Source organism: Somniosus microcephalus, chromosome 11, assembly GCF_052327205.1.
Source record: "Somniosus microcephalus isolate GS21.2 chromosome 11, FLI_Smic_1.0, whole genome shotgun sequence".
Classification (NCBI taxonomy): domain Eukaryota; kingdom Metazoa; phylum Chordata; class Chondrichthyes; order Squaliformes; family Somniosidae; genus Somniosus; species Somniosus microcephalus.
Window position 1 is genome coordinate 54560788 of NC_140997.1, and position 24132 is coordinate 54584919.

General features: G+C 44.6%; 1 protein-coding gene across 5 annotated transcripts in view; it reads right to left on the bottom strand.

Annotated features, from left to right (window-relative positions):
- Positions 1-2272: 2272 nt before the first annotated feature.
- Positions 2273-24132, bottom strand: part of fbxl16 (F-box and leucine-rich repeat protein 16) — a 211075-nt gene continuing 189215 nt past the window's right edge. For 4 of the 5 annotated variants that reach the window (XM_086000676.1, XM_086000679.1, XM_086000678.1 and 1 more), the window contains exons 4-6: positions 10773-10857; positions 9031-9094; positions 2273-5776 (exon numbers count right to left, since the gene is read on the bottom strand). In XM_086000676.1, the coding sequence (XP_085856802.1) occupies positions 5628-5776; positions 9031-9094; positions 10773-10857 (298 nt within the window). In that variant the 3' untranslated portion in view covers positions 2273-5627. The remainder of the gene's footprint in view (positions 5777-9030; positions 9095-10772; positions 10858-24132) is intronic. The other variant, XR_015079945.1, reaches the window with a different exon arrangement.

The window sequence follows — 24132 nt, forward strand, 5'->3', positions numbered from 1 at the left end:
GAGCACACAACGTAATATGGTTGCAGTCTATGGCTCCTTGGACCCTGGGGAAGCCTGCAATGTGGTCGAAGCCGAGGGCTGTCTTGTCCTGCTTCGCTCTGTCCATTGGGAAAGTGATGTAGGTGTTCTTCCTGGCGTTGAGAGCCTCAGCGACCATCCTGATACAGCAGTGACAGCAAACTGGGAGGTGTCGCTCATGCCACCTGCTGCAGCCTGGAAGGATCCCATTGTGTAAAAGTTAAGGGCCATGCTGACCTTGACAGCCACAGGTAGTGCTGTCCATACCCTGGTGAGAGGCTGCAGTTGTAGCTGCAACAAGTGACTTGTTCCGCAACAGCCTCCCTGGTGAAGCAAAGGCATCTCACACATTGCTCCTCAGTAAAGTTGAGGTAGGAGAAGTGCTCCCTGAAGACCCACTGTGGGTGTGGCCCCCCTCCTCAAAATGAGAATTTTGTTCATTTGAAATCTGCTTATCCTATTGTCCCAGTTTAATTTGAATTAAGTTAATATTTTCTATAGATTTAACTTTCCCATCATTCAGAAGTGTGTTTATATAACGAGAACAACTGAAAAGTGTTATAGATAGAACAGTGGAGATTGGGAGTATATGGTACATATAATGGGGTAAATTTTCATCTTCAGCAATCCCAAGGTAGGGCTGCACAGACCAGAAGCACACATAGGGAATTTTCAGGCACACACCTCCAGTGATTTTGCATCCATTAATTAATTTTAATGAACAGAAAATGATAGGCAGGATGCAAGCCCAAATTCCCAATATGTGCAGAGCTCTTTGCTGGAATACTCAAGGTGAAAATTTACCCCTAGTAGTATTTTGGACAGTTTATATTGTTTAATTCTCCTAAGCATTTCCCTACAACCCTACAAAATCTCTGCGCTTCTCCAATTCTGGCCTCTTGCGCATCCCCTGATTTTCTTCACTCCACCACGGGCGGCCATGCCTTCAGCTGCATAGGTCCTAATCTCCGGGATTCCCTCCCTAAGCCTCTCCACCTCTCTCTCTCCTCCTTTAAGATGCTACTTAAAACCTACCTCTTTGATCAAGCTTTTAGTCACATGTCCTAATATCTCCTTATGTGGTTCGGTGCCAAATTTTATTTGATGATCGCTCTTGTGAAGCGACGTTTTACTACGTTAAAGGCGCTATATAAATGCAAGTTGTTGTTGTTACAAGATAGCAGCACATCTGGAAGTTATACTGAAGCCTACGCAGTTTAATTAATGTCATTGGAACCTTGAGATATGTTACAGCTGTGAATATATCTCACCGTTTATTATGCTTTAGAATGTGAATGCCACCCATTAAATCAGAGTGGCACCATGCTTTTCTGATTGGCTTAAGCAATCACTATCCGTTAAATTAAACAAATTCAATTGCTCAATTTTCTCTTTCTAAAACAGCAGCTACCACACAATCAACTAATAATATTGCTCATTTTTCCCCAAACTGGTTTTAGCTGTTCTCTGATCTAGATAAATATATATTTTATAAATAACATAGTACATAAAAAAGCAATAATTATGAAAAACAATATTAAGCTTACCCATTAAGTCAGCCATTGTCTATTAGAAATGCTTCCAAGAAGATTACCTCACACAGCAGACTCTTATGTCCTCGTGTCACTCTGTGCCTACCACACATGTGGACAACAAATCCCAGAATACACCAGTGCCACTGTGTATGTCACTCCGATAGAGTACAACTCCCAGAATGCAGCTTCAGCCTATCACTTTCTAGTCAGTTAACTATAGTATTGGACAGGGAGGGTAGGGCATCCAAATAGGAAATCGTGGCCTGCTCTGTGACTAGCCAGTTCTGATGTCAATTATAAAAAGGTTGTTTAAAATCCCGATTTTCTGATGGGCAAACAAGAAAACTTTCTCCCATGTACATTGTAAATCAGATCTAGGAAAGAGATTTCTCTTAGAACAACTAGCATCACAGTGCTCTGTGGTCCCAGCACCATTAAACAGGTAAGTCACTGTTTCTGTCCCCTGCTCCTTGCCTCCTTCCATTGTGCTCCATTCTCCACCATCACCACTGTATATCACTCTCCATCCCACAACCCCTCGGTGCTCCACTCCCAATTTAGAATGGAACCACACTAAACATCAGAGACATGCTCCAGCTTAGACTCCCCCATGAATGTATATGCTATAGAAAATAAAACCTTACGAATTAACCATTTTCATTTCATATTCCCTATTAGGGGTGTTATTAATGGACAGATTGAATCACGTGACTTGACAAGACAGTGAAATAGGGATTTATTTCTGAATGATACAGGGGAATGTCATAGCTTGCATACATTATACAGAGAATTAGATACTGGGAGTGTGTTTGAAATATACTTGAAGGGTTTATCTAATGCCAGAAATTGTCGGAGAAAAACTCAAATGGTCTATGAATGCCACCAAACCCTACGAGTGTGTTACAGTCTTTAATACACTTCCAACTACTTTTATTGTTATTCATTTACAGTCTTCCAAATTTGTCCACTTGAGCTTGGTGCTGGTGTTCACATCTTCTGTCACCTGCCACCATTATGGCCACCGTGTTTTACTTTGTGACTTTGCCTCAGATGAAAGGGAAAAGGGAGGTTTACATGATTACGAGGAAATCTTTTGATAGGAACAAAGGGTTTTGTCGAAGAATAACAATCCTGTATATTATTATAATGCGTTACATAGTAATAAGTCAGAGTTTCATTAAATATTATCAAAGGTACCTCCAGCATGGTGCAAAATCACTGGGATTTGCTCAGAAGGTAAGAACAATGCACTATTATCTCGCTTGCTCTCTCATCGAAAGATACATCTTCCTGTTGTCTATACGTTATCTCCTCACTTAAATTCACACACTTATTGCTGCAGAGAAACACAATAAAGGCATATAAAAATAAGGAATAAGTAAAGGACATTCAGCCAATCAAGTTTGCTCCTCTCTGATCTAGACTCTGCCTGGATTATCGTATCTACCAGTCCCATTACCATTGCAGTTTTACATCTTATCCTGTACTTGTCCAAGTGGAAGTGATTTTGGGCATGCAATTTTCAAACTGCTCAAATAAATTCTTGCCCGGGTTTTTTGTTTATCAGCCTGTTACTGCACTCACTGCACTGTGGGGCAGTTTACGTCAATTTCTACCAACTTTTAGGAGAATTACTTCCTAAAATCATTGTCATTTTTTGTTCTTCCAAATCATCCAGTCATGCCTTCTTGCTCTACCCCCCACATCAAATATGTAAAGTTTGCAAACACCAGCTTTGTCAATTCATCATAATTCTACACAATGCTCTTATATTGCCTCCTCTGTTTTAACCTGAAGAGCACATCGTTGTTTTGCTCTTCCTGCATTGTTCTTGGGCTGATTGTATGATATTTGCTGTTCTTCATTCTTTTTCTACATTATCTCTGCCCTGGAAGAGGTTGTCGTTCTACCTTTTTGTATCCCCAAGAAGGACACTCATTTAGGTCAATTTTAACATTGGGAAAACTCCACTGCTCTTCTTCAAATAGTGCCATGGGATCTTTGCTATCCACCTGAGAGGGCAGACAGGATCTGAGCACTCCCTCAGTACTGCACTGAAGCATTAGCCTAGATTATGGGTTCAAGTCTCTGGAGTGGCGATTGAACCCACAACCTTCTAACTTAGAGGCAAGAGTGCTACCACTGAGTCAAGCCTGACACAGGCTAAAAGTATGACTTCCAGTTATGAAAAGAGAAGGAACATTTTCTTTCCTAACTTTTCTGGGAGAAAAACCCCCCAAAGATATTCAAATATCCTTTTGTTTTTTGCAAGACTTGTACTTCACTGACACGGTGCCTCTGACTGCCTGACTGGTCTCTGCAATTCAGATTGATGACATTCCAAGTGGCTCATCTAGACTGATACTATCTGGCGAGCTCTTCAATCAATATATAAATTTGAAAAGTCCAAGTGAAGCCTTAAAATACTACTGTTCTTTTATAATGGCATCAGTGTAACAGTTAAAACAAATTCAAATAAAAAGTTAATGCGACATCTGTAGCTGAACAACACAGAATGGAAAATCATTTGCTTAGCAAGGCAGAATGGGCTATTTGGGCAACACCAGCCATGAACAACACTGAAACGGCACTGATTTAGCAAGCAGTTGGGGTTTTAGCAAGCAAGCGTTTGGGCTTAGACACGTAGTGGACCAGCACGGTGATTTAGTTTGGAATGGCCTTGGATGTATTCGTTTTGCAATGAAGCTAAACAGCACTTTCAATAATGTTAGCAAGGCCTACGGGTTTCGTTTGGAATATTTATTTTAAGAATATTTGTACTGACAGTGGATTGACTTTCCGAAAGGATACTGCAGCATGGTAGCATCACACTGTACACAACACAAAGGCATCACAATTCAGCTGAAAGCAATGTTAGAAATAATATTGCTGCTTCTGCTTTGAATTTCTTTGTAAAATTCCATTGTATTGTGGGAGGGAGATGGGGGGGGGGCGGATAGAGGAGCTTGGTGTTTTTACAGCTGGCATATGGAGTGCACGCCTTCCTCTTCACCTTCTTCGTCTCGTCTTGGACCTTTTCATTTAAAGCGACGTATTATAAATCACAGGCGAGCCAGTGGCCGACAGCACAGGAAAACACTTAGCAAATATAAGCTATAACTTTTTTTTTTAAAGAGTATCCAAACAGACAGAAAAATATATACAGTAAGAAAGTCCCAAAGGCATCCCGCTTTCGCAGGAGGCTCACAACCAGATTGGGCTTCTTTTGGTCTCTATGAAAACATACTCCTGCAGATATCAAAACAGTCCAGCTCAGCCGATCCCTGAAGTCTTCAGGAATGAAATGGACCGTCGCTGATGCTGATTTTTCCCCATATGTCCTTCAACCTGCACCAAAGAAATGTCACACGTTGCACTCGTTCATCTAAACCCTAATCCCAGTTCCCCCACTTTGTTCCCCTTACAGATTTCAGCAGTGAACCAGCCAGCATTAGAAACTGAAAAGGAAAATACCAATTAAAAAAAAAATATCTGCCAATATGCGGGCTGGTGGAGAAGGTTCTCCGTTGTTAGTCAGATAAGAGTTAATAGAACCAGTTGACAACGGCTTCCGGGAGAGATGCCTAACATCCATCCCTGGTACAAGGAATGATCACCACAACTCGTTTTCTAATAAGAGAAATACAGCCTCACATCCGCAGAGGGAAACATTTCAGCAAACGGAATTCTACACAGACGTTAGACACATTACAGAGATCCAGCACTGAAACACAAGAGTTACAGCAGCAGCATGTGACAGCAGCTACCCGCAAACGCTGCACATGCTCGGAACAAGCCTGGTCACAACCACTCCACATTTAGAAAAAAGAGCAGGAATGATTGTGGAATTCACACATCCAGACAGAGAATGGGATGACTCTGGTGCACACCAAAGCAAAAATAATCTCAATTTGTTTATATTCACAGTTTCTTTCTCATTCCTGACACCGTTAAAACATTTTCCTATCATTGATCAGATGCACATTCATCTCCAAGCTTTACTCTGATTGGTAATCAGTGCTGGGTTTGGCTGGAGGTGGTAATTCTGTGTAAACAGCCAATCCCTGCTGTCCTTTACTCAATCACCATACAGCGGGGCAGGTGCTGGGAGTAATATTTGAAGAGCTCAGGGGTAGCACCAGGGCAGTTGGTTAGTTCCAGCTCCTCCAAGTCTTGCAGCTGAATCAAGCCTGAGAGGCCAGCGGTGGTCAGCAATGGGCAGCCTAGGAGACAAAAGAGCATCATTATCACCCAGCTTAAAAAAAAAAAGCCAACACGCCACTTGATAGGATTGGAGCTGGAGATGACCCAGTTAATTCCAAAAACAAGGGCAGCATAATCCACTCACAATCTCCTGCTTGCAAGTTATGTAGGGTAGGTTTAAATGGCCTCATTAAGTAACCTATTTATATACATTAATTATTCTGCTATTTTTTCTATTTTTAACTTTAGTTGGCCACCCTTTCTGAAGGTGGTGACTTATAATTGGATATAATACTACGGTTACCTGCAGTCCTCTGGCACTTCACCTAATTGGCACTTCACCTAATTGGCCATTCTTCATGCGTGAGCCTAGACAGCAAGGCCTAGAAATTGGTTGACGCCGTGCCCGTTTTCTAGGCAAAAATGGGTGCCTAAGCATCCAATATGGTGGGCGTTGTGCGCATGCACATTCCGTACCATAAATGCACCACCCGCCAAGCAATGTTCCCTCTAAGCTGCGGGGCCGCACAGATGTTTGCCGTTCCCGCGCAGCCTGGGACCGGCTTTTCCAATGTGAAATTTTGCGCATGTGCGAAACCTTGAATGGGTAGTGCAGCCCGTTAAAGGGGCTGCGCACCCAAAAAAATTAGGGGGGGAACGTTGCCGCCATATTGGTAAAGGTTTCTGTATATGCGTCCAGGGCCTGTGCCTGAAACAGGTGTTAGGCCCTTTGCATATGCAAATAGGGTGCCTAACAGCTGTTTCAGGCCCCCTATATAAAATGTGTTAGTGACTGATCAGATGCTGCGGTCAGTATTCTCAGTCAAAACAGCGGTCCTTAAAGGGACCGTAAGAAGATGTATCCTGAAAGGTTAAGTTAATTTTTTTTACTTACCTTATTTTGGATACGGGAAGAGCAGGAGTGCTCCTCTGGTTCCACATTAATTCCACAGGTCGCTGCCAAACACCACTCGCCCCCTCACAATTGCTGCCCCCACCCCCCACCCTCCACCATTTCCAGACTCATCTTACTGCCTAGGCCAACGTCTGAGTTAGCTGACCTTTGTTCTTCCAGGGACCCACCAGCTGCCTCTGGGGCCACAATTTGCACCCGCAGTTCGCTGATAATAATCAAATGAGGGCCGCACACCCTTTCATGTCATCCTGCCACTGGCCTCATTAGGAGTGTACGCTGCATCTGGGTCGCACCCCAATTCAGTAGCTGTTCCTGCTTACTTGTGCTGTGCATTTCACCAGATGTGAGCCCCACTAACTCACTATCTATGCCCCCCCGTCAAGGGTGCCAATCTCTGTGCTGGTGCCTGGGAGGGATGTAGTGTGTGACGGTGATTCCTCAGGAGGGATGTTGTCCACGGAGGTGTCTTCTTCAGCAGGTTACTGATCGGGTTCCTGTTGATGTAAGGGACCTAGAGGAAAGAAGAGAAGAACAAGAGTTAGGATGGCATTGAGAGGCTTGTCCACGTTGGTTCATCTTTTAAAGTTGTCTGAAAGTGCAATTGCTTGCGGTTCATGAAGAGATTCAAGTGATGAGCAGTCACCCTGCTCAGAGGAATTGCCAGCCTCGCCATCTCTAAAGCTCTTACTGTGCCTCCTGTTCCATCTGGGTGAGGGCCACAATGGTGTTGCTCCACCACTCGTATCTCTCTGCCTTCTGTTGTGCACTGTCTTCTCCTGCAGAAGGAGAAGGAGAATGTTATGAATGGATACCGAGAAGGTAAGTGCACATGCATGGGGCTTCTGCATGTAGTGCATAACCTGAGAGGGAGACTAAGATAGATGCTAGGAGAAAGGGAAGGTTTGGAATGGGAAGTGGCTCGAGTGTGAACTGAGGAAGGAGTCATGAGAGGAATTGCAAGTTGTGCAATTGACAGCAGATGAGTGGAAGCAGTGGAGATAGCAAGCAGCAGGTGAGTTTATTTTAGGAGTGAGAATGAAAGGAGATGCCTTGTGATTAGTTTTGAGGGATGGGATGCAAGAGTAGTCACTGCTCTGAATGCTGGAGGAGAATAACTGTGAGTAGGTACAAGAGATGTGAAAAGGACTGGCTGTACTCACTTTTGCTGTACTTGTGAGATCATTAAATCTCTTGTGGTACTGTATCTAGGTCCTTGGGGTGATGTCCCTGCTGTGGACCTGATCTGCGACTTCAAGACATGCTTCTTCGCCAAATTGTAGGGCACCTTCTTCCCATGTTGTGAGAAAAGCACATCCTTTCTGGTCCTCACCTCAGACAATAACACCTTCAGGCCAGAAAATCTTTCGCCTCCTTGCCTGCTATCTGAAAGCTTCATCAAATTCACAATTTGTAGCTGTCAAAGTCTTGAAAGTAAATGAATGCAACCTCCCTTTAAGAGGTGCATTCACCCTTTAAATATGATGAAATAACAACAGAAAATGCTGGAAATACTCAGCAGGCCAGGCAGCATCCGTGGAGAGAGAAACAGAGTTAACGTTTCAGGTCTGGGACCCTTCATCAGAACTGGAAAAAGCTGGAGATGTAACAGATAATTAAGCAGGTGCAGAGACAGCGGGGCGGGCGGGGGGGGGGGGGAGGTGTTAGGAGGGGAGGAAGAAATAGAAAGAACATCCTGTACTTTTGTAAGAGGCAGGAAAGATAAAATGTTGCAAATGGGAATGGCAAAAATCATACTGCATGAAAAATGGGGGCAGGGATAATTATCTGAAATTGTTGAACTCAATGTTGAGTCCGGCAGGCTGCAAAGTGCCCAATCGAAAGATGAGGTGCTGTTCCTCGAGCTTACGTTGAGCTTCATTGGAACAATGCAATAGCCCGAGGACAGAGAGATCAGAGTGGTCGGGGCTTCTGCCAGAAATTACGCAGGTGGGCGGCATGGCCTTCTGCCATTGTGATCAGCCATCCAGACTATCAAGCATGTGATAATGAGGCCTCACACTGGCACGGCATTTGGGTTCACTGCCCGCCTAGGACCCTACCCCCCCCGCCTCCCCCACCCCCCTCCCCAACAATGATCTCAGCTGCTGGGAAAATCAACCCCATAAATATCACACCAGTGCAGTAAGCAGTGTTTTCCTAAGTTGCAGTTACAATGTAGAAGTAGAGGGAGGTGTGCTCTGAATCAAACACATGCTATGTGTGACCCGGCAGTGTTCATTTTCCTGCACTGTCATCCCTCAAGTGGAAAAGTCAAATATCCTTCTATTTTTTTAACATGAAATAGGTCACATGAAATCGGCAGATATTGGAATGTTTAATAAAGCTGAAATTAGTCACCTGCTAATGAAAGTAATCGTAAACTCCTCATTCCAAAGAGATGCTGTAAACCAAAATCTTGTACCTGTGGAAAGAAGGATATGAATAAGTTATTCACCCCGACATTATTCCATAGATATGAATTGCATTGGCTTCTGTTGGTATGGGGTGAGTGTGTGGTAACTCGAGGAAGGTGCAGATAATCTCAATCAGCTCATTTAGAGAGAGGTATCCCCAGGGACCGATTGTATTGCTTTCAGCAAGAAAACAGACAATAACAAACCCTGGCATATCATAGATCCCAACTGGTGCTGCAGCACCATGACTACTGATACTAAAGATGGTGTCCAATCCAGCAACTCTCCTGCAAGTTTGCAATAAATAGGATTTTTTTCATGAGTACTTAGATCTTTATCTAAATCCACATGTTTGGAAACAGCCTTTAGTCACTGAACAACAGTTCTACAACTCCTTTTTTCATTACCTGCACTGCTTGCTTATCCCCATCACTGTTTACAAGGCAAATGTATTAAGTACATATTAATTTACTGAAAATCCTGTGCCTGTATTGATTCTGTCATTGTGCAGTTTGCTTAATTTTAAATCTACCAACTTGGAAAAAGATCTGTATTAATACAACCACTCTCAATGTTGTACCTGTATTAATATTGTTATGATATATCTATGCTAATGCTAATACTGAGCACACTGCCAACACTATATATTTGTATGAATCTATCGCTGTGAACACTATGGGCTGGATTTTGATTGAGGAGGCGTGTAGGAGGCGGGACTACAACTTTCGGGGTTGTAGTCCCGCCTCCATCGAGTTATGGCCATCCCACGGGATTTTCACTTGATTGACCTTGTTGAGCCCGCTGGGGGAGCAGGCCAGTTAAGGGCCACCCGGCAACAGGTGACGTCACAGATTGACATTTCATCTGTCAAAAGCTTTTGACAGATGAAATATCAGCATTTGACAGCTCTTTGAAGCCATCAAACACTGACAATTTGTACTCCCAAGTTAATTCCTTCCTCTCAGGCTGATTTAGAGATCTCTCCAGAACAGAAAGCTGAATGCTGCAACTTTTGACAGCTCGCGGCCATTCTGCTTTCTGTGCCGGTGAGATGATGGACTCCCGAGACCTGAAGGAAGGAAGGTTGTAAAGGTAAGTAAAGGTAAGTAAAACTTCTTTAAACACTTTACACACACCAAACACACTTACCTCTGCACTCATGCACCCATCACTCACCTGAACACCAGACATCTCGACCCCTCCAAGCCCTTCATCCCGACGGCCCGCCTCGCTAACTTGCCGTGGTTTGGAGCCGTCGGGAATCCCACACTTCAGCAATAAAAATAGGGATTAGGCTAAAAACTGCCTGTTAACTACCTGTTAACAGGCAATTAATTGGCACTAATCCCCTTCCCGCCTCGGGGAGGCGAGTCCCAGTGCGGGGCGGGTACCCGCCTCCTTTGAAACTGGCATGGAGGCGGGTTGAGGGCAGGATGGGTTCGTGCCCCCCAATTTTGAGATTTTAACCCCCCGCACGCCTCCAATCCCGCCTCCACGACCCAATGAAAATCCTGCCCTATGTAATGATGATGTCACCGAGCATGATGCTGCAATATTGATTCTGACAATATTCAGTGTTACTATGGCAGGCTGATTGACTTGACTGTTTCTATGCCTTTTTTTTTAGTTATCAGTTTGTCTTTGGAAATAACTTTTCCTTGAATGTGTGAATATTGCAAAACTCACCTGGCAACACCATCTCAGGTACAGACTGCGCAGGGAAGACATTGTGGAAAGATAGCCAAGTCCAGTGTCAGTGATCCGCACACACCTACAATGCCAATGACAAGTGAAACGATTAGAAGGCATGGGGGGAATAAACATAGCAGCACTGTTCAAGTGAAAGTAACAACCAACTATAGTCAAATGTAATTAACAACTAGCCATTGTCAATTGAGATCATTACTCAAGTGGAAGTGAATGGTTTTCAATATTCAGAAGTACTGAGACGAGTGCTGAAGAACTCAAGGTGGTTCTGTTAAGGAGGAAGTGCAAGACTTTTGCATTAATCAAGTGATTATTAAAAACAATCAATAAGCCTGACAGAATTACACACTAAACATTCTGTAAGCATGTTATTTCAATAAAACAGAATAACTAAAATGTGGCAAGAAAGATAAAGGTTAAATGATTCTAAGATGTTAACATTCTGGACAGTGCCGAATTGCTCGGTATGGACCCTGCCACTGGATTACGTATTGTAGCCCATTCATCCAAAAACCGATGCAGTAACATTCTGTGAAAATCTTAAAAATGCCTTTGTGAAGCGCCTTGGGGTGTTTCTCTACATTAAAGCTGCAAAATAAATGCAAGTAGTAGCAGTGGCAGTGCTGGTGGTAATAGTAATGCGGAAGCAGCATGTTATCATAGTAAGTTACAGCACGGAAGGAGGCCATTTCGGCCCATCGTGTCCGCGCCGGCCAACAAAGAGCTATCCAGCCTAATCCCACTTCCCAGTTCTTGGTCCGTAGCCCTGCAGGTTACAGCATCCCAAGTGCACATCCAAGTACTTTTTAAATGTGGTTAGGGTTCCTGCCTCTACCACCCTTTCAGGCAGTGAGTTCCAGACCCCCACAACCCTCTGGGTGAAGAAATTTCCCCTCAAATTCCCTCTAAACCTTCCCCCAATTACTTTAAATCTGTGCCCCCTGGTTTTTGACCCCTCTGCTAAGGGAAATAGGTCCTTTCTATCCACTTTATCTATGCCCCTCATAATTTTATACACCTCAATAAGGTCTCCCCTCAGCCTCCTCAGTTCCAAGGAAAACAGACCCAGCCTATCCACTCTTTCCTCATAGCTAAGATTCTCTACTCTCGGCAACATCCTTGTAAATCTCCTCTGTACGCTCTCTAGTGCAATCACATCTTTCCTGTAATGTGGTGACCAGAACTGCACACAGTACTCTAGCTGAGGCCTAACTAGTGTTTTATACAGTTGAAGCATAACCCCCCTGCTCTTGTATTCTATGCCACGGCTAATAAAGGCAAGCATTCCATATGCCTTCTTAACCACCTTATCTACTTGGCCTGCTACCTTCAGGGATCTGTGGACATGCACTCCAAGGTCCCTTTGTTCCTCTACACTACTCAGTGTCCTACCATTTAATGTGTATTCCCTTTCCTTGTTAGCCCTCCCCAAATGCATTACCTCACACTTCTCCAGATTGAATTCCATTTGCCACTGTTCTGCCCACCTGACTAATTTATTGATATCTTCCTGCAGTCTACAGCTTCCTTCTTCGGTATCAACCACACAGCTGATTTTATCATCTGCAAACTTCTTAATCATACCCCCTATATTCAAGTCATGATCATTGATATATACCACAAAAAGCAAGGGACCGAGTACTGAGCCCTGCGGAACCCCACTGGAAACAGCCATTACCCTCTGCTTCCTGTCTCCGAGCCAGTTTTGAATCCAACTTGACACTTTGCCCTGGATCCCATAGGCTTTTAACTTCGTGACCAGTCTGCCATGTGGCACCTTATCAAAAGCCTTGCTAAAGTCCATATACACTACATCAAATGCACTACCCTCATCTACACTCTTTGTTACCTCCTCAAAAAAATCAATCAAGTTTGTCAGACACGACCTACCCTTAACAAATCCGTGCTGACTATCCTTGATTAATCCGTGTCTTTCTAAATGAAGATTTATCCTGTCCTTCAGAATTTGTTCCAATAATTTTCCCACCACCGAGGTTAGGCTGACTGGCCTGTAATTACTTGGTCTATCCTTTTCTCCCTTTTTAAACAAGGATACCACATTAGCAGTCCTCCAGTCCTCCGGCACCACACCTGAAGCCAGAGAGGATTGGAAAGCGATGGTCAGGGCCTCTGCTATTTCCTCTTTTGCTTCGCTTAACAGCCTGGGATACATTTCATCCGGGCCTGGGGATTTATCCGCTTTAAAAGCTGCTAAACCCCTTAATACTTCCTCTCTCACTATGCTTATTTCATCTAATATTTCACACTCCTCCCCACCCCCCCCCCCCCCCCGATAGCAATGTCTGCTTCGCCCCTCTCCTTTGTGAAAACACATGCAAAGTATTCATTAGGAACCCTACCAACATCTCCCACCTCCACACACAGATTACTCTCGTGATCTCTAATAGGCCCTACCCTTTCTTTAGTTATCCTCTTACTCTTAATATATTTATAGACTGGGAGAAGTGATCCTCCAATCAATGGATCAGATCAAAGCTCTGCAGTCCTGCCACATCCAGTCATGAATGGTGGTGGACAATTAAACAACTAACGGGAGGAGGAGGATCCAACGACATTCTCATCCTGAATGATGGTGGAGCCCAGCACTTGAGTGCAAAAGACAAGGCTGAAGCGTTCACAACCATCTTCAGCCAGAAGTACCGAGTGGATGATCCATATCAGCCTCCTCCTGAGGTCCCCACCATCACAGATACCAGCCTTCAGCCAATTCGATTCACTCCACGTGCTATCAAGAAATGGCTGAGCGCACTGGATACAGGAAAGGCTGTGGGCCCCGACAACATCCCGGCTGTAGTGCTGAAGACTTGTGCTCCAGAACTAGTCGTGCCTCTAGCCAAGCTGTTCCAGTACAGCTACAACACTGGCATTTACCCAGCAAAGTAGAAAATTACCCAGCTATGTCCTGTCCACAAAAAGTAGGACAATCCAATCCAGCCAGTTACCGCCCCATCAGTCTACTTTCAATCTTCATCAAAGTGATGGACGGTGTCCTCAACAGTGCTATCAAGTGGCACTTACTCACCAATAACATGCTCACCGATGCTTAGTTTATATTCCGCCAGGACCACTCGTTTCCAGACCGCATTACAGCCTTGGTCCAAACATGGACAAAAGAGCTGAATTCCAGTGGTTAGTTGAGTAACTGCCTTTGACATCAAGGCAGCATTTGACCAAGTGTGGCATCAAGGAGCCCTAGTAAAACTGAAGTCAATGGGAATTGGGGGGGAAACTCTCCATTGACTGGAGTCATACCAAGCACAAAGGAAGATGGTTGTGGTTGTTGGAGGCCAATCATCTCAGCCCCAGGACATTGCTACAGGAGCTCCTCAGGGCAGTATCCTAGGCCCAACCATCTTCAGCTGCTTCATCAATGACCTTCCCTCCATCATAAGGTCAGAAATGGGGATGTTCGCTAATGACTGAACAGTGTTCAGCGCCATTCACAACTCCTCAGATAATGAAACAGTCCATGCCCGCATGCAACAAGACCTGGACAACATTCAGGCTTGGCATGATAAGTGGCAAGTAATATTCACACCACACAAGTGCCAGGCAATGGCTATCTCGAACAAGAGAAAGTCTAACCACCTCCCCTTTATATTCAATGGCATTACCATTGTTGAATCCCCTACCATCAAAATCCTGGGGGTCACCATTGACCAGAAACTTAACTGGACCAGCCACATAAATATTGTGGCTACAAGAGCAGGTCAGAGGCTGGGTATTCTGCGGCAAGTGACTCACCTCTTGTCTCCCCAAAGCCTTTCCAGCATCTACAAGGCACAAGTCAAGAGTGTGATGGTATACTCTCCACTTGTCTGGATGAGTGCAGCTCCAATAACACTCAAGAAGCTCGACACCATCCAAGACAAAGCAGCCCGCTTGATTGGCACCCCATCCACCACCTTAAACATTCACTCCCTCCACCACCGGCGTACCATGGCTGTATTGTGTACCATCTACAAGATGCACTGCAGCAACTCGCCAAGGCTTCTTCGACAGTGATACATTTTGATAGGAAGAATGAGGATGAGAGGCAATATAAACTAAAGGGTACAATTCTAAATGGGGTGCATGAACAGAGAGACCTCGGGGTATAGGTGCACAAATCGTTGAAGGTGCCAGTGCAGGTTGAGAAAGCAATTAAAAAGCATACAGGATCCCGGGCTTCATAAATAGAGGTATAGAGTACAAAAGCAAGGAGGTTACGATGAACCTTTATAAAACACTGGTTCGGCCTCAACTGGATTATTGTGTCTAATTCTGGGCACCGCACTTCAGGAAGGATGTGAAGGCCTTAGAGAGGGTGCAGAAAAGGTTTACAAGAATGATTCCAGGGATGAGGGACTTCAGTTACGTGGATAGACTGGAGAAGCTGGGGTTGCTCTCTTTAGAGCAGAGAAGGTTGCAAGGAGATTTGATAAGAGATGTTCAAAATCATGAGGGGTCTAGACAGAGTAGATAGAGAGAAACTGTTCCCATTGGCGGAAGGGTCGAGAACCAGAGGACACAGATTTAAGGTGATTGGCAGATGAACCAAAGGTGACAGGAGGAAAAAAAATTTTATGCAGCGAGTGGTTATGATCTGGAATGCACTGCCTGGAAGGGTGGTGGAGGCAGATTCAATTGTGGCTTTCAAAAGGAAATTGGATAAGTACCTGAAGGAAAAAAAATTGCAGGGCTGCGGGTAAAGGGCGGGGGAGTGGGACTAGCTGAAGTGCTCTTGCAGAGAGTCGTCACAGGCTCGATGGGTCAAATGGCTTCCTTCTGTGCTGTAACCATTCTATGATTCTATGACAGCACCTCCCAAACCTGCAACCTCTACCACCTAGAAGGACAAGGGCAACAGGCGCATGGGAACACCACCACCTCAAAGTTTCCCTCCAAGTCACACTTCATCCTGACTTGGAAATATATCGCCATTCCTTCATCGTCGCTGGATCAAAATCCTGAAACTCCCTACCCAACAGCATTGTGGACTGCAGCGGTTCAAGAAGGCAGCTCACCACCACCTTCTCAAGGGCAATTAGGAATGGGCAACAAATGCTGGGGTTGCCAATGATGCCCACATCCTGTGAATGAAAAAAAAGTAGTAGGACTGGTAGTAATGGTGATAGTAGTTGTGGTTGTAGTGGTAGTGGTATTAGTTGTGGTTGTAGTATTAGTTGTGGTAGTAGTTGTTGTGTTACAATGCCATATTACCAATCCCACAATATATTAGACTTCAGGTTGAACACCAGAATCAGCTTTATCAGTTCTTTATTCACACTGCACAACTTCCAGCCCAGCAACATTCCTGCATTTGGCAAGAGTGTAAAGTACAAGATCAGAATCTCCTGCTATCCCACAAGATCTCATTACCTGTGGGTCAGTGGGTAGCACACTCGCCTCTGAGTCAGAAGGTTGTGGGTTCAAGTCTCACTCCATGGAACTTGAGCACATAAAGCTAGGCTGACACTCCAGTGAAGTGCTGAGGGAGTGCTGCACCATTGGAGATGCCGTCTTTCGGATGAAATATTAAACCAAGACCCTGTCTGCCCTCTCAAGTGGACATAAAAGATCCCATGGCACTATTTCAAAGAAGAGCAGGGGAGTTATCCCCAGTGTTCTGGCCAATATTTATCTCTCAATCAACATAACAAAAAAAAACCAGATTATCTGGTCATTATCATATTGCTGTTTGTGGGAGCTTGCTGTGCGAAAGTTGGCTGCCACGTTTCCCACATTACAACAGTGACTACACTCCAAAAGTACTTCATTGGCTGTAAAAGTGCTTTAAGATGTCCGGTGGTCGTGAAAGGCGCTATATAAATTTATTTTACCTCATTCACAGAATCACAGAAACCCCACAGTGCAGATAGAGGCCATTCGGCCCATCAAGCCTGCACCAACACATATCCCACCCGATCCCCGTAACCCCTACACCAACACATATCCCGCTCTATCCCCGTAACCCCACGTATTTAATCCCCCTAACACTAAGGGTCAATTTATCATAGCCAATCAACCTAACCCGCACATCTTTGGACTGTGGGAGGAAACCGGAGCACCCGGAGGAAACCCACGCAAACACGGGGAGAATGTGCAAACTCCACACAGACAGTCACCCGAGGCCAGATTCGAACCCGGGTCCCCAGCACTGTGAGGCAACAGTGCTAACCACTATGCCACTATGCCACATTCTCCAAAGGTGGGTAACTGAAGTGGAATCTGTAAACTGGAAGCAACAGCACTAACTGTTACAGACACCTTGATGTTTATACATGAGCGGTGCCTCCAGTATGTGGCTAACTGGTGACTGGAAACCTCAGGCTTTGAATTTCCCCGATGTTGATTGTTCTGAAAAGCTCATAGTCTGTGTTCAGCATTTTCATAATTTAAGGAAACAATTCAAGAAAATTCTTCAATATATGTTAGTCACCGTGCACTACAAACAGTAACAATCGGAGAGAGTTAAAAGCTGTTGATTAATTTCAAGATTTTGCTGAAATTCATACACCACTCGAAATTCATAATTGTAATTTATGACATCATTGTATGGAAACTAATATATTTTCCAGGTGCCTATTTTTCCACTTATAACATGCGTGTTCTGTCCTTGCAATGAGAACTGTCACTCAATATTGCAATCAATAATCTTTTGGAGTAAGTGTCATTACACATCAGCTACATTAAGCAGACTGATTCTCAGTGTTAGCTACAACACCAACTGTGGGGAAAGGTAAAAAGACTCCAAAAGGAATAACATTGCCTCAACAAATCTGCAGTACGTGTGTTATAAAAATAACAAATGCAAGGACATGATCTCATTCAGGGATTGAGTGGTTAAAAGCATTTCAGCTTCACTGTCAAAGTTTATGATGTCATCTGAACTCTTTGATGAAAGCACTATCTTAGATTTAGTCCGAAGTATCCATTATTCCCTGTTAAATAAATCCAGCAGTGTTCTACTTCTGTGAAGCAGGTGTTATTATATAGTACACAGGATGAAGAACATGGATACAGGGATCTGAACCCACCCCGACCAGCGGGAACGGGGCAGGAGGCTGTTAAAATCAATCGATTCAACTTACCGCCCCATTCCTGCTGTAGTCGCACTGGCAGCCATTTTAACTCCTGACTTCATTTAGGTGGCTGAGGTAACTGGATGGGACAGAAGCCCCGATCTGCAGCCAATCAGCCACTGTCTGATTGACTGGAAGCACTATTTAAAGGGGCACTCAAGATCATAGGGATTTGTGTGCTATTGTGGATTCCCAAGGGAATTTTGAGCTAGCAGATTGCTTATTTCTGTTTTTGTTCTTAATTAAGCCAATTTATCATAGGCACCATTTTTTCATCATTGCTTTGCATGGAGGAACAGTTGGAGGAAGTGGAGCAGCAATGACCGGGACAAGCATTCATGTTAGAAGACAAGAGGTGAGGGAGGCTGTTCGCAAAAGGCTTTAATCCAGCCCAGGGTTTATAGGCCAAGACTCATTTTCCTGGATATACCTGAGGAGCACTGCATCAGGTGTCCACGCTTCACCAGGCAGGCTGTCGCTGATCTATGCAGCTTCCTACAACAGTGCCTGCTGGCCCAGGTGGTCATGCTTTGCCCGTGGCTCTCAAGTCACCGCTGCCCTTAACTTTTTTGCCTCAGCCACATTCCAGACGACATCACCCACATCTCCCAAGTTTGCAGTGCATAGCTACATCAAGCAGGTCACCTGGGCCAACTGATACATCACCATTCAACTAACTTTTATATGATTGATATACCGACAATGCAGACTCAGATGCTGCAATGAAAAGACAGTGCAGACCAAAGTGACAAAGGTGATTCATTTAATGACAAACACAATAACTGCCTTCAATTCATCTCTCACCCAAGTGTCAACACATAGTTCCTTTCTTAACAGAAAGTTTACTAACTCTGCTATTCCTCTGAGGTGCTCCCTCCGTGGTTCCAGCGACTCTGGTGGAAGACTGCTGCTGCTCATGTTGGAACCCTTGAGATGCTCGTGGCCAGCGACCTCTGGGAGCTCGAACCTGTGTGGGCCCGGCCGCAGATAGCGACAAATCGGCTGCTGCCGGGGCCATGTCTGGCCCAGCTGGCTTTCAGGCACCGTGGCGGTTATTGGCTGAGTGGCGATGAGGGAGCAGACGTGCTGACATCCTGAGGGTAACTCTCCCATTGCACCACTGCCATGGGGCTGCATCAGAAGGAGGTTCTGCTGAGGGAGTTTGAGCAGCTAGGGGCCAAATTAAAAAGCAGAACCACAAGGGTACCTGAGCCACGAGCGAATTTGGCTAGGACAAATAAAATTAGAGAGTTAACTGCGTGGCTCAAAGACTGGTGTGGGAGAAATGGGTTTTGCTTCCTGGGACACTGGGCACCAGTACTGGGGCAGGAGGGAGCTGTTCCGTTGGGACGGGCTTCACTTGGCCAGTGCTGGGACTAGAGTCCTGGCGGATCATATAACTAGGGCTGTAGAGAGGGCTTTAAACTAACTAGTGGGGGGGGAGGTTCCTAGAGAGCAAATAATAAAAATGACAACAGAGAAGGTCATAGACTTAGGTAGCAGTGGGGAAATTAAAAACCAGAGCATGTCAGGAAGGGGCAGAAGGTATGGAGTAAAAGGTAAAGTAATAAAAAGGGCAAAAGCAGGAACTAAGTGTCACAAAACATCTTTGAAAGTTCTCTATCTGAATGCACGTAGCATTCGTAACAAAATAGACAAGTTAATGGCACAAATAACTACATATGGGTATGATCTTGTGGCCATTACAGAAACATGGCTGCAGGGTGACAATGCCTGGGAATTAAACATACCAGGTTATTTAACGATCAGGAAGGACAGGCAGGAAGGAAGGGGAGGTGGGGTGGCTATGTTAATAAAGGAAGGAATCACTGTAACACAGAGAAATGATATTGGGTCAAAAGATCAGGATAATGAAACAGTTTGGGTGGAGATAAGGAATAATAAGGGGAAAAAAACACTAGTGGGCGTGGTCTATAGGCCTCCGAACAGTTGCAACTCTGTTGGACGGAGTATCAATCAGGAAATAGTTGAGGCTTGTAATAAGGGAACATCTATAATTATGGGGGATTTTAACTATCATATTAATTGGACAAATCAAATTGGGCAGGGCTGCCTTGAGGATGAGTTCATTGAGTGTATTAGGGATGGGTTTCTTGAGCAGTATGTAACTGAACCGACCAGGGGGCAAGCAACCTTAGATCTGGTCCTGTGTAACGAGACAGGATTAATTAAAAATGTCCTAGTAAAGGATCCCCTTGGAATGAGTGACCATAACATGGTTGAATTCCATATTCAATTAGAGGGTGAGAAGGTTGGATCTCAAACAAGCGTGCTAAGCTTGAATAAAGGAGACTATGAAGGTATGAGAGCAGAATTGAGTAGAGTGGATTGGGAAAATAGATTAAAGGGTAAGACGATACATGATCAGTGGTGTACATTTAAGGAGTTATTTTACAACTTCCAAAAAATATATATTCCACTGAGAAGAAAAGGGTGTAAAAGAAAAGACAGCCATCCGTGGCTAAGTAAAGAAATTAAGGATAGTATTCGACTAAAAACAAGGGCATATAAGGTAGCCAAATCTAGTGGGAGGATAGAGGATTGGGAAGACTTTAAAAGACAGCAAAAAATAACAAAAAGATTAATTAAGAAAGGGAAGATAGATTATGAAAGTAAATTAGCAAAAAATATAAAAACAGATAGTAAGAGTTTTTATAGTTATATAAAAAAAAAGGGTGGCTAAAGTAAATGTTGGTCCCTTAGAGGATGAGACCGGGAAATTAATGGTGGGAAATATGGAGATGGCAAAAACACTGAATGAATATTTTGTATCAGTCTTTACAGTAGAGGACACTAAGAATATCCCAACACTGGACAAACAGGGGGCTATAGGGGGGGACGAGCTAAACACGATCAAAATCACTAAGGAAGTGGTACTTGGTAAAATAATGGGACTCAAGGCGGATAAATCACCTGGACCGGATGGTTTACATCCTAGGGTCTTGAGGGAAGTGGCGGTAGGGATTGTGGATGCATTGGTAATAATTTTCCAAAACTCCCTGGACTTGGCAAAGGTCCCAGCAGACTGGAAAACTGCTAATGTAACACCCTTATTTAAAAAGGGCAGTAGATAGAAGGCTGGAAACTATGGACCGGTTAGCCTAACATCTGTGGTAGGTAAAATTTTGGAGTCCATTATTAAGGAGACAGTAACAGGACATTTGGATAATCATAATTTAATAGGACAAAGTCAGCATGGTTTTATGAAAGGGAAGTCATGTTTGACAAATTTGCTGGAGTTCTTTGAGGAAGTAACATATAGGGTGGATAAAGGGGAACCAGTGGACGTAGTGTATTTAGACTTCCAAAAGGCATTTGACAAGGTGCCACACAAAAGATTATTGCTTAAGATAAAAAATCACGGGATTGGGGGTAATATTCTGGCATGGATAGAGGATTGGCTATCTAACAGAAGGCAGAGAGTTGGGATAAATGGTTCATTCTCAGACTGGCAATCAGTAACTAGTGGTGTTCCGCAGGGGTCAGTGCTGGGTCCCCAACTCTTTACAATCTATATTAACGATTTGGAGGAGGGGACCGAGTGTAACATATCAAAGTTTGCAGATGATACTAAGATGGGGGGGAAAGTAGTGAGTGAGGAGGACATAAAAAACCTGCAAGGGGACATAGACAGGCTAAGTAAGTGGGCAGAGATTTGGCAGATGGAATACAATACTGGAAAGTGTGAGGTTATGCACTTTGGCAGGAAAAATCGTAGAGCAAGTTATTATCTTAATGGCAAGAAACTGGAAAGTACTGAAGTACAAAGGGATCTGGGGGTCCTGGTGCACGAAACTCAAAAGGTTAGTATGCAGGTGCAGCAAGTGATTAAGAAGGCCAATGGAATGTTGGCTTTCATTGCTAGGGGGATAGAATATAAAAATAGGGAGGTATTGCTTCAGTTGTACAAGGTATTGGTGAGACCGCACCTGGAATACTGCATACAGTTTGGGTGTCCATACTTAAGAAAAGACATACTTGCTCTCGAGTCAGTACAAAGAAGGTTCACTTGGTTAATCCCGGGGATGAGGGGATGGACATATGAGGAAAGGTTGAGTAGATTGGGACTCTACTCATTGGAGTTCAGAAGAATGAGAGGCGATCTTATTGAAACATATAAGATTGTGAAGGGGTTGGATCGGGTGGATGCGGGGAGGATGTTCCCGATGATGGGTGAAACTAGAACTAGGGGGCATAGTCTTAGAATAAGGGGCTGCTCTTTCAAAACTGAGATGAGGAGGAACTACTTCACTCAGAGGGTGGTAGGTCCATGGAATATGCTGCCCCAAAAAGCTGTAGAAGCTACATCATTACATAAATTTAAAACAGAAATAGACAGTTTCCTAGAAGTAAAGGGAATTAAGGGTTATGGGGAGCGGGCAGGAATTTGGACATGAATCTAGGTTCGGATCGGTCATGGCCCTGTGGGTAGCGGAGCGGGCCCAGGGGCCGTGTAGCCTGATCCTGCTCCTATTTCGTGTGTCTAATTCTGTTAGATTCAGGAGATGGTTCTGTGATAGTGGTTTGGCGGTTAGGATCAGATCAGCCATGATCTTATTGAATGGCGGAGCAGGCTCGAGGGGCCGATTGGCCTACTCCTGCTCCTATTTCTTATGTTCTTATGTTCTTAGCAGCGCCACTGATCTGCAGGAGAGCAGACAGCAGATGTGTGACACCTTGAAAGCCCCTATCTATGGGGGAGCCCATAGTCTGGTTGGCAACTGTTTGAGCTTCCAGCAAAGCTGCAAAAGCTGGTAATGTAGACTTCTGCTGTGAAGGCCTGGTTGCAGAGTCCCTGGAGGTGGCCACAGTCTCCAGTGTAAAGTGGTGATGCCATATGAGGTGACACCCACATAAGCTGCAAGTGGACTTTTCCATGGTACTGAAACTCCTTGGCAGGCCTTCCAATACCTTATATAACTGCTTGTGGGAAGCAAGCAGCTTTTTTTTCATAGCTGGGCCCCTGAAATCTGCATCTCTGTCCTCCTCAGCAGAGCTACAAGAGGACCTCGCCCTCCAGCGAGCCGTCTCCTAGGCTGTCCCTGCCACTGCTGCTGCTCATCTGTGTTGGGTGTGGTACCATGTGCCCCCTGTAGCTCACTGTCTAACCCACCCTTGGCGTCAATCGCTGTGCTGCTACTTGGGAGAATGGGGAAACTGTTTTCAGGTATTATTGAGAGAGTTGGGGAAATAAAGAGCGGTACTCACCCTTGCTGCTCTTGTCAGATCATTCAAATGATGAACCCAGGTGCTGATCCTGGAGCTGGCCAGCTCTGCACCTGTTTGCAGGCCTGGTATATGTCAATCTTTGGGAAACAGTACATCCCTCCTCAGCCTCAACTCTTCCAACAGTACCTCCAGGGAGCCCTCCAAGAACTTGCTTCTGAATCATTGGTGTAGAAAAGCTTCTTGTAGCAATCTCAGAGCAATCTGCAAGAACGGAATGCAACCTCCTTTTAAGAGGCTTGTTACCTCTGGAGGTCCACTGGAAATTATGTTCAGAAAATCACTGGGCTTCTTGTTCCTGACGTGATTGGGTCAGATGTTGATAAAACCCAGGAGTTAAAAGTTAGCATGTAGGTACAGCAAGTAATTAGGAAGGCAAATGGAATGTTGGCCCTTATTGCAAGGGGATGGAGTATAAAAGTAGGGAAGTCTTGCTACAACTGTACAGGGCAGTGGTGAGACCACATCTGGAGTACTGCATACAGTTTTGGTCTCCTTATTTAAGGTGGGATATACTTGCATTGGAGGCAGTTCAGAGAAGGTTGATTCCGGAGATGAAGGCGTTGTCTTATGAGGAAAGGTTCAGCAGGTTGGGTCTATACTCACTGGAGTTTAGAAGAATGAGAGGTGATCTTATTGAAACATAAAAGACTCTGAGGGGGCTTGACAGGGTAGATGCAGGGAGGATGTTTCCCCTCGTGGGGGAATCTAGAACTAGGGGGCATAGTTACAGAATAAGGGGTCGCCCATTTAAAACGGAGATGAGGAGGAATTTCTTCCCTCAGAGGGTCATGAATCTTTGGAATTCTCTACCTGAGAGAGCTGTGGAGGCGGAGTCATTGAATATATTCAAGGCGGATACAGACAGATATTTGAGCTACAGGGGAGTCAAGGGTTACGGGGAGCGGACAGGAAAGTGGAGTTAAGGCCAAGATCAGATCAGCCATGATCTTATTGAATGGCGGAGCAGGCTCGAAGGGCCAAATGGCCTACTCCTGCTCCTATTT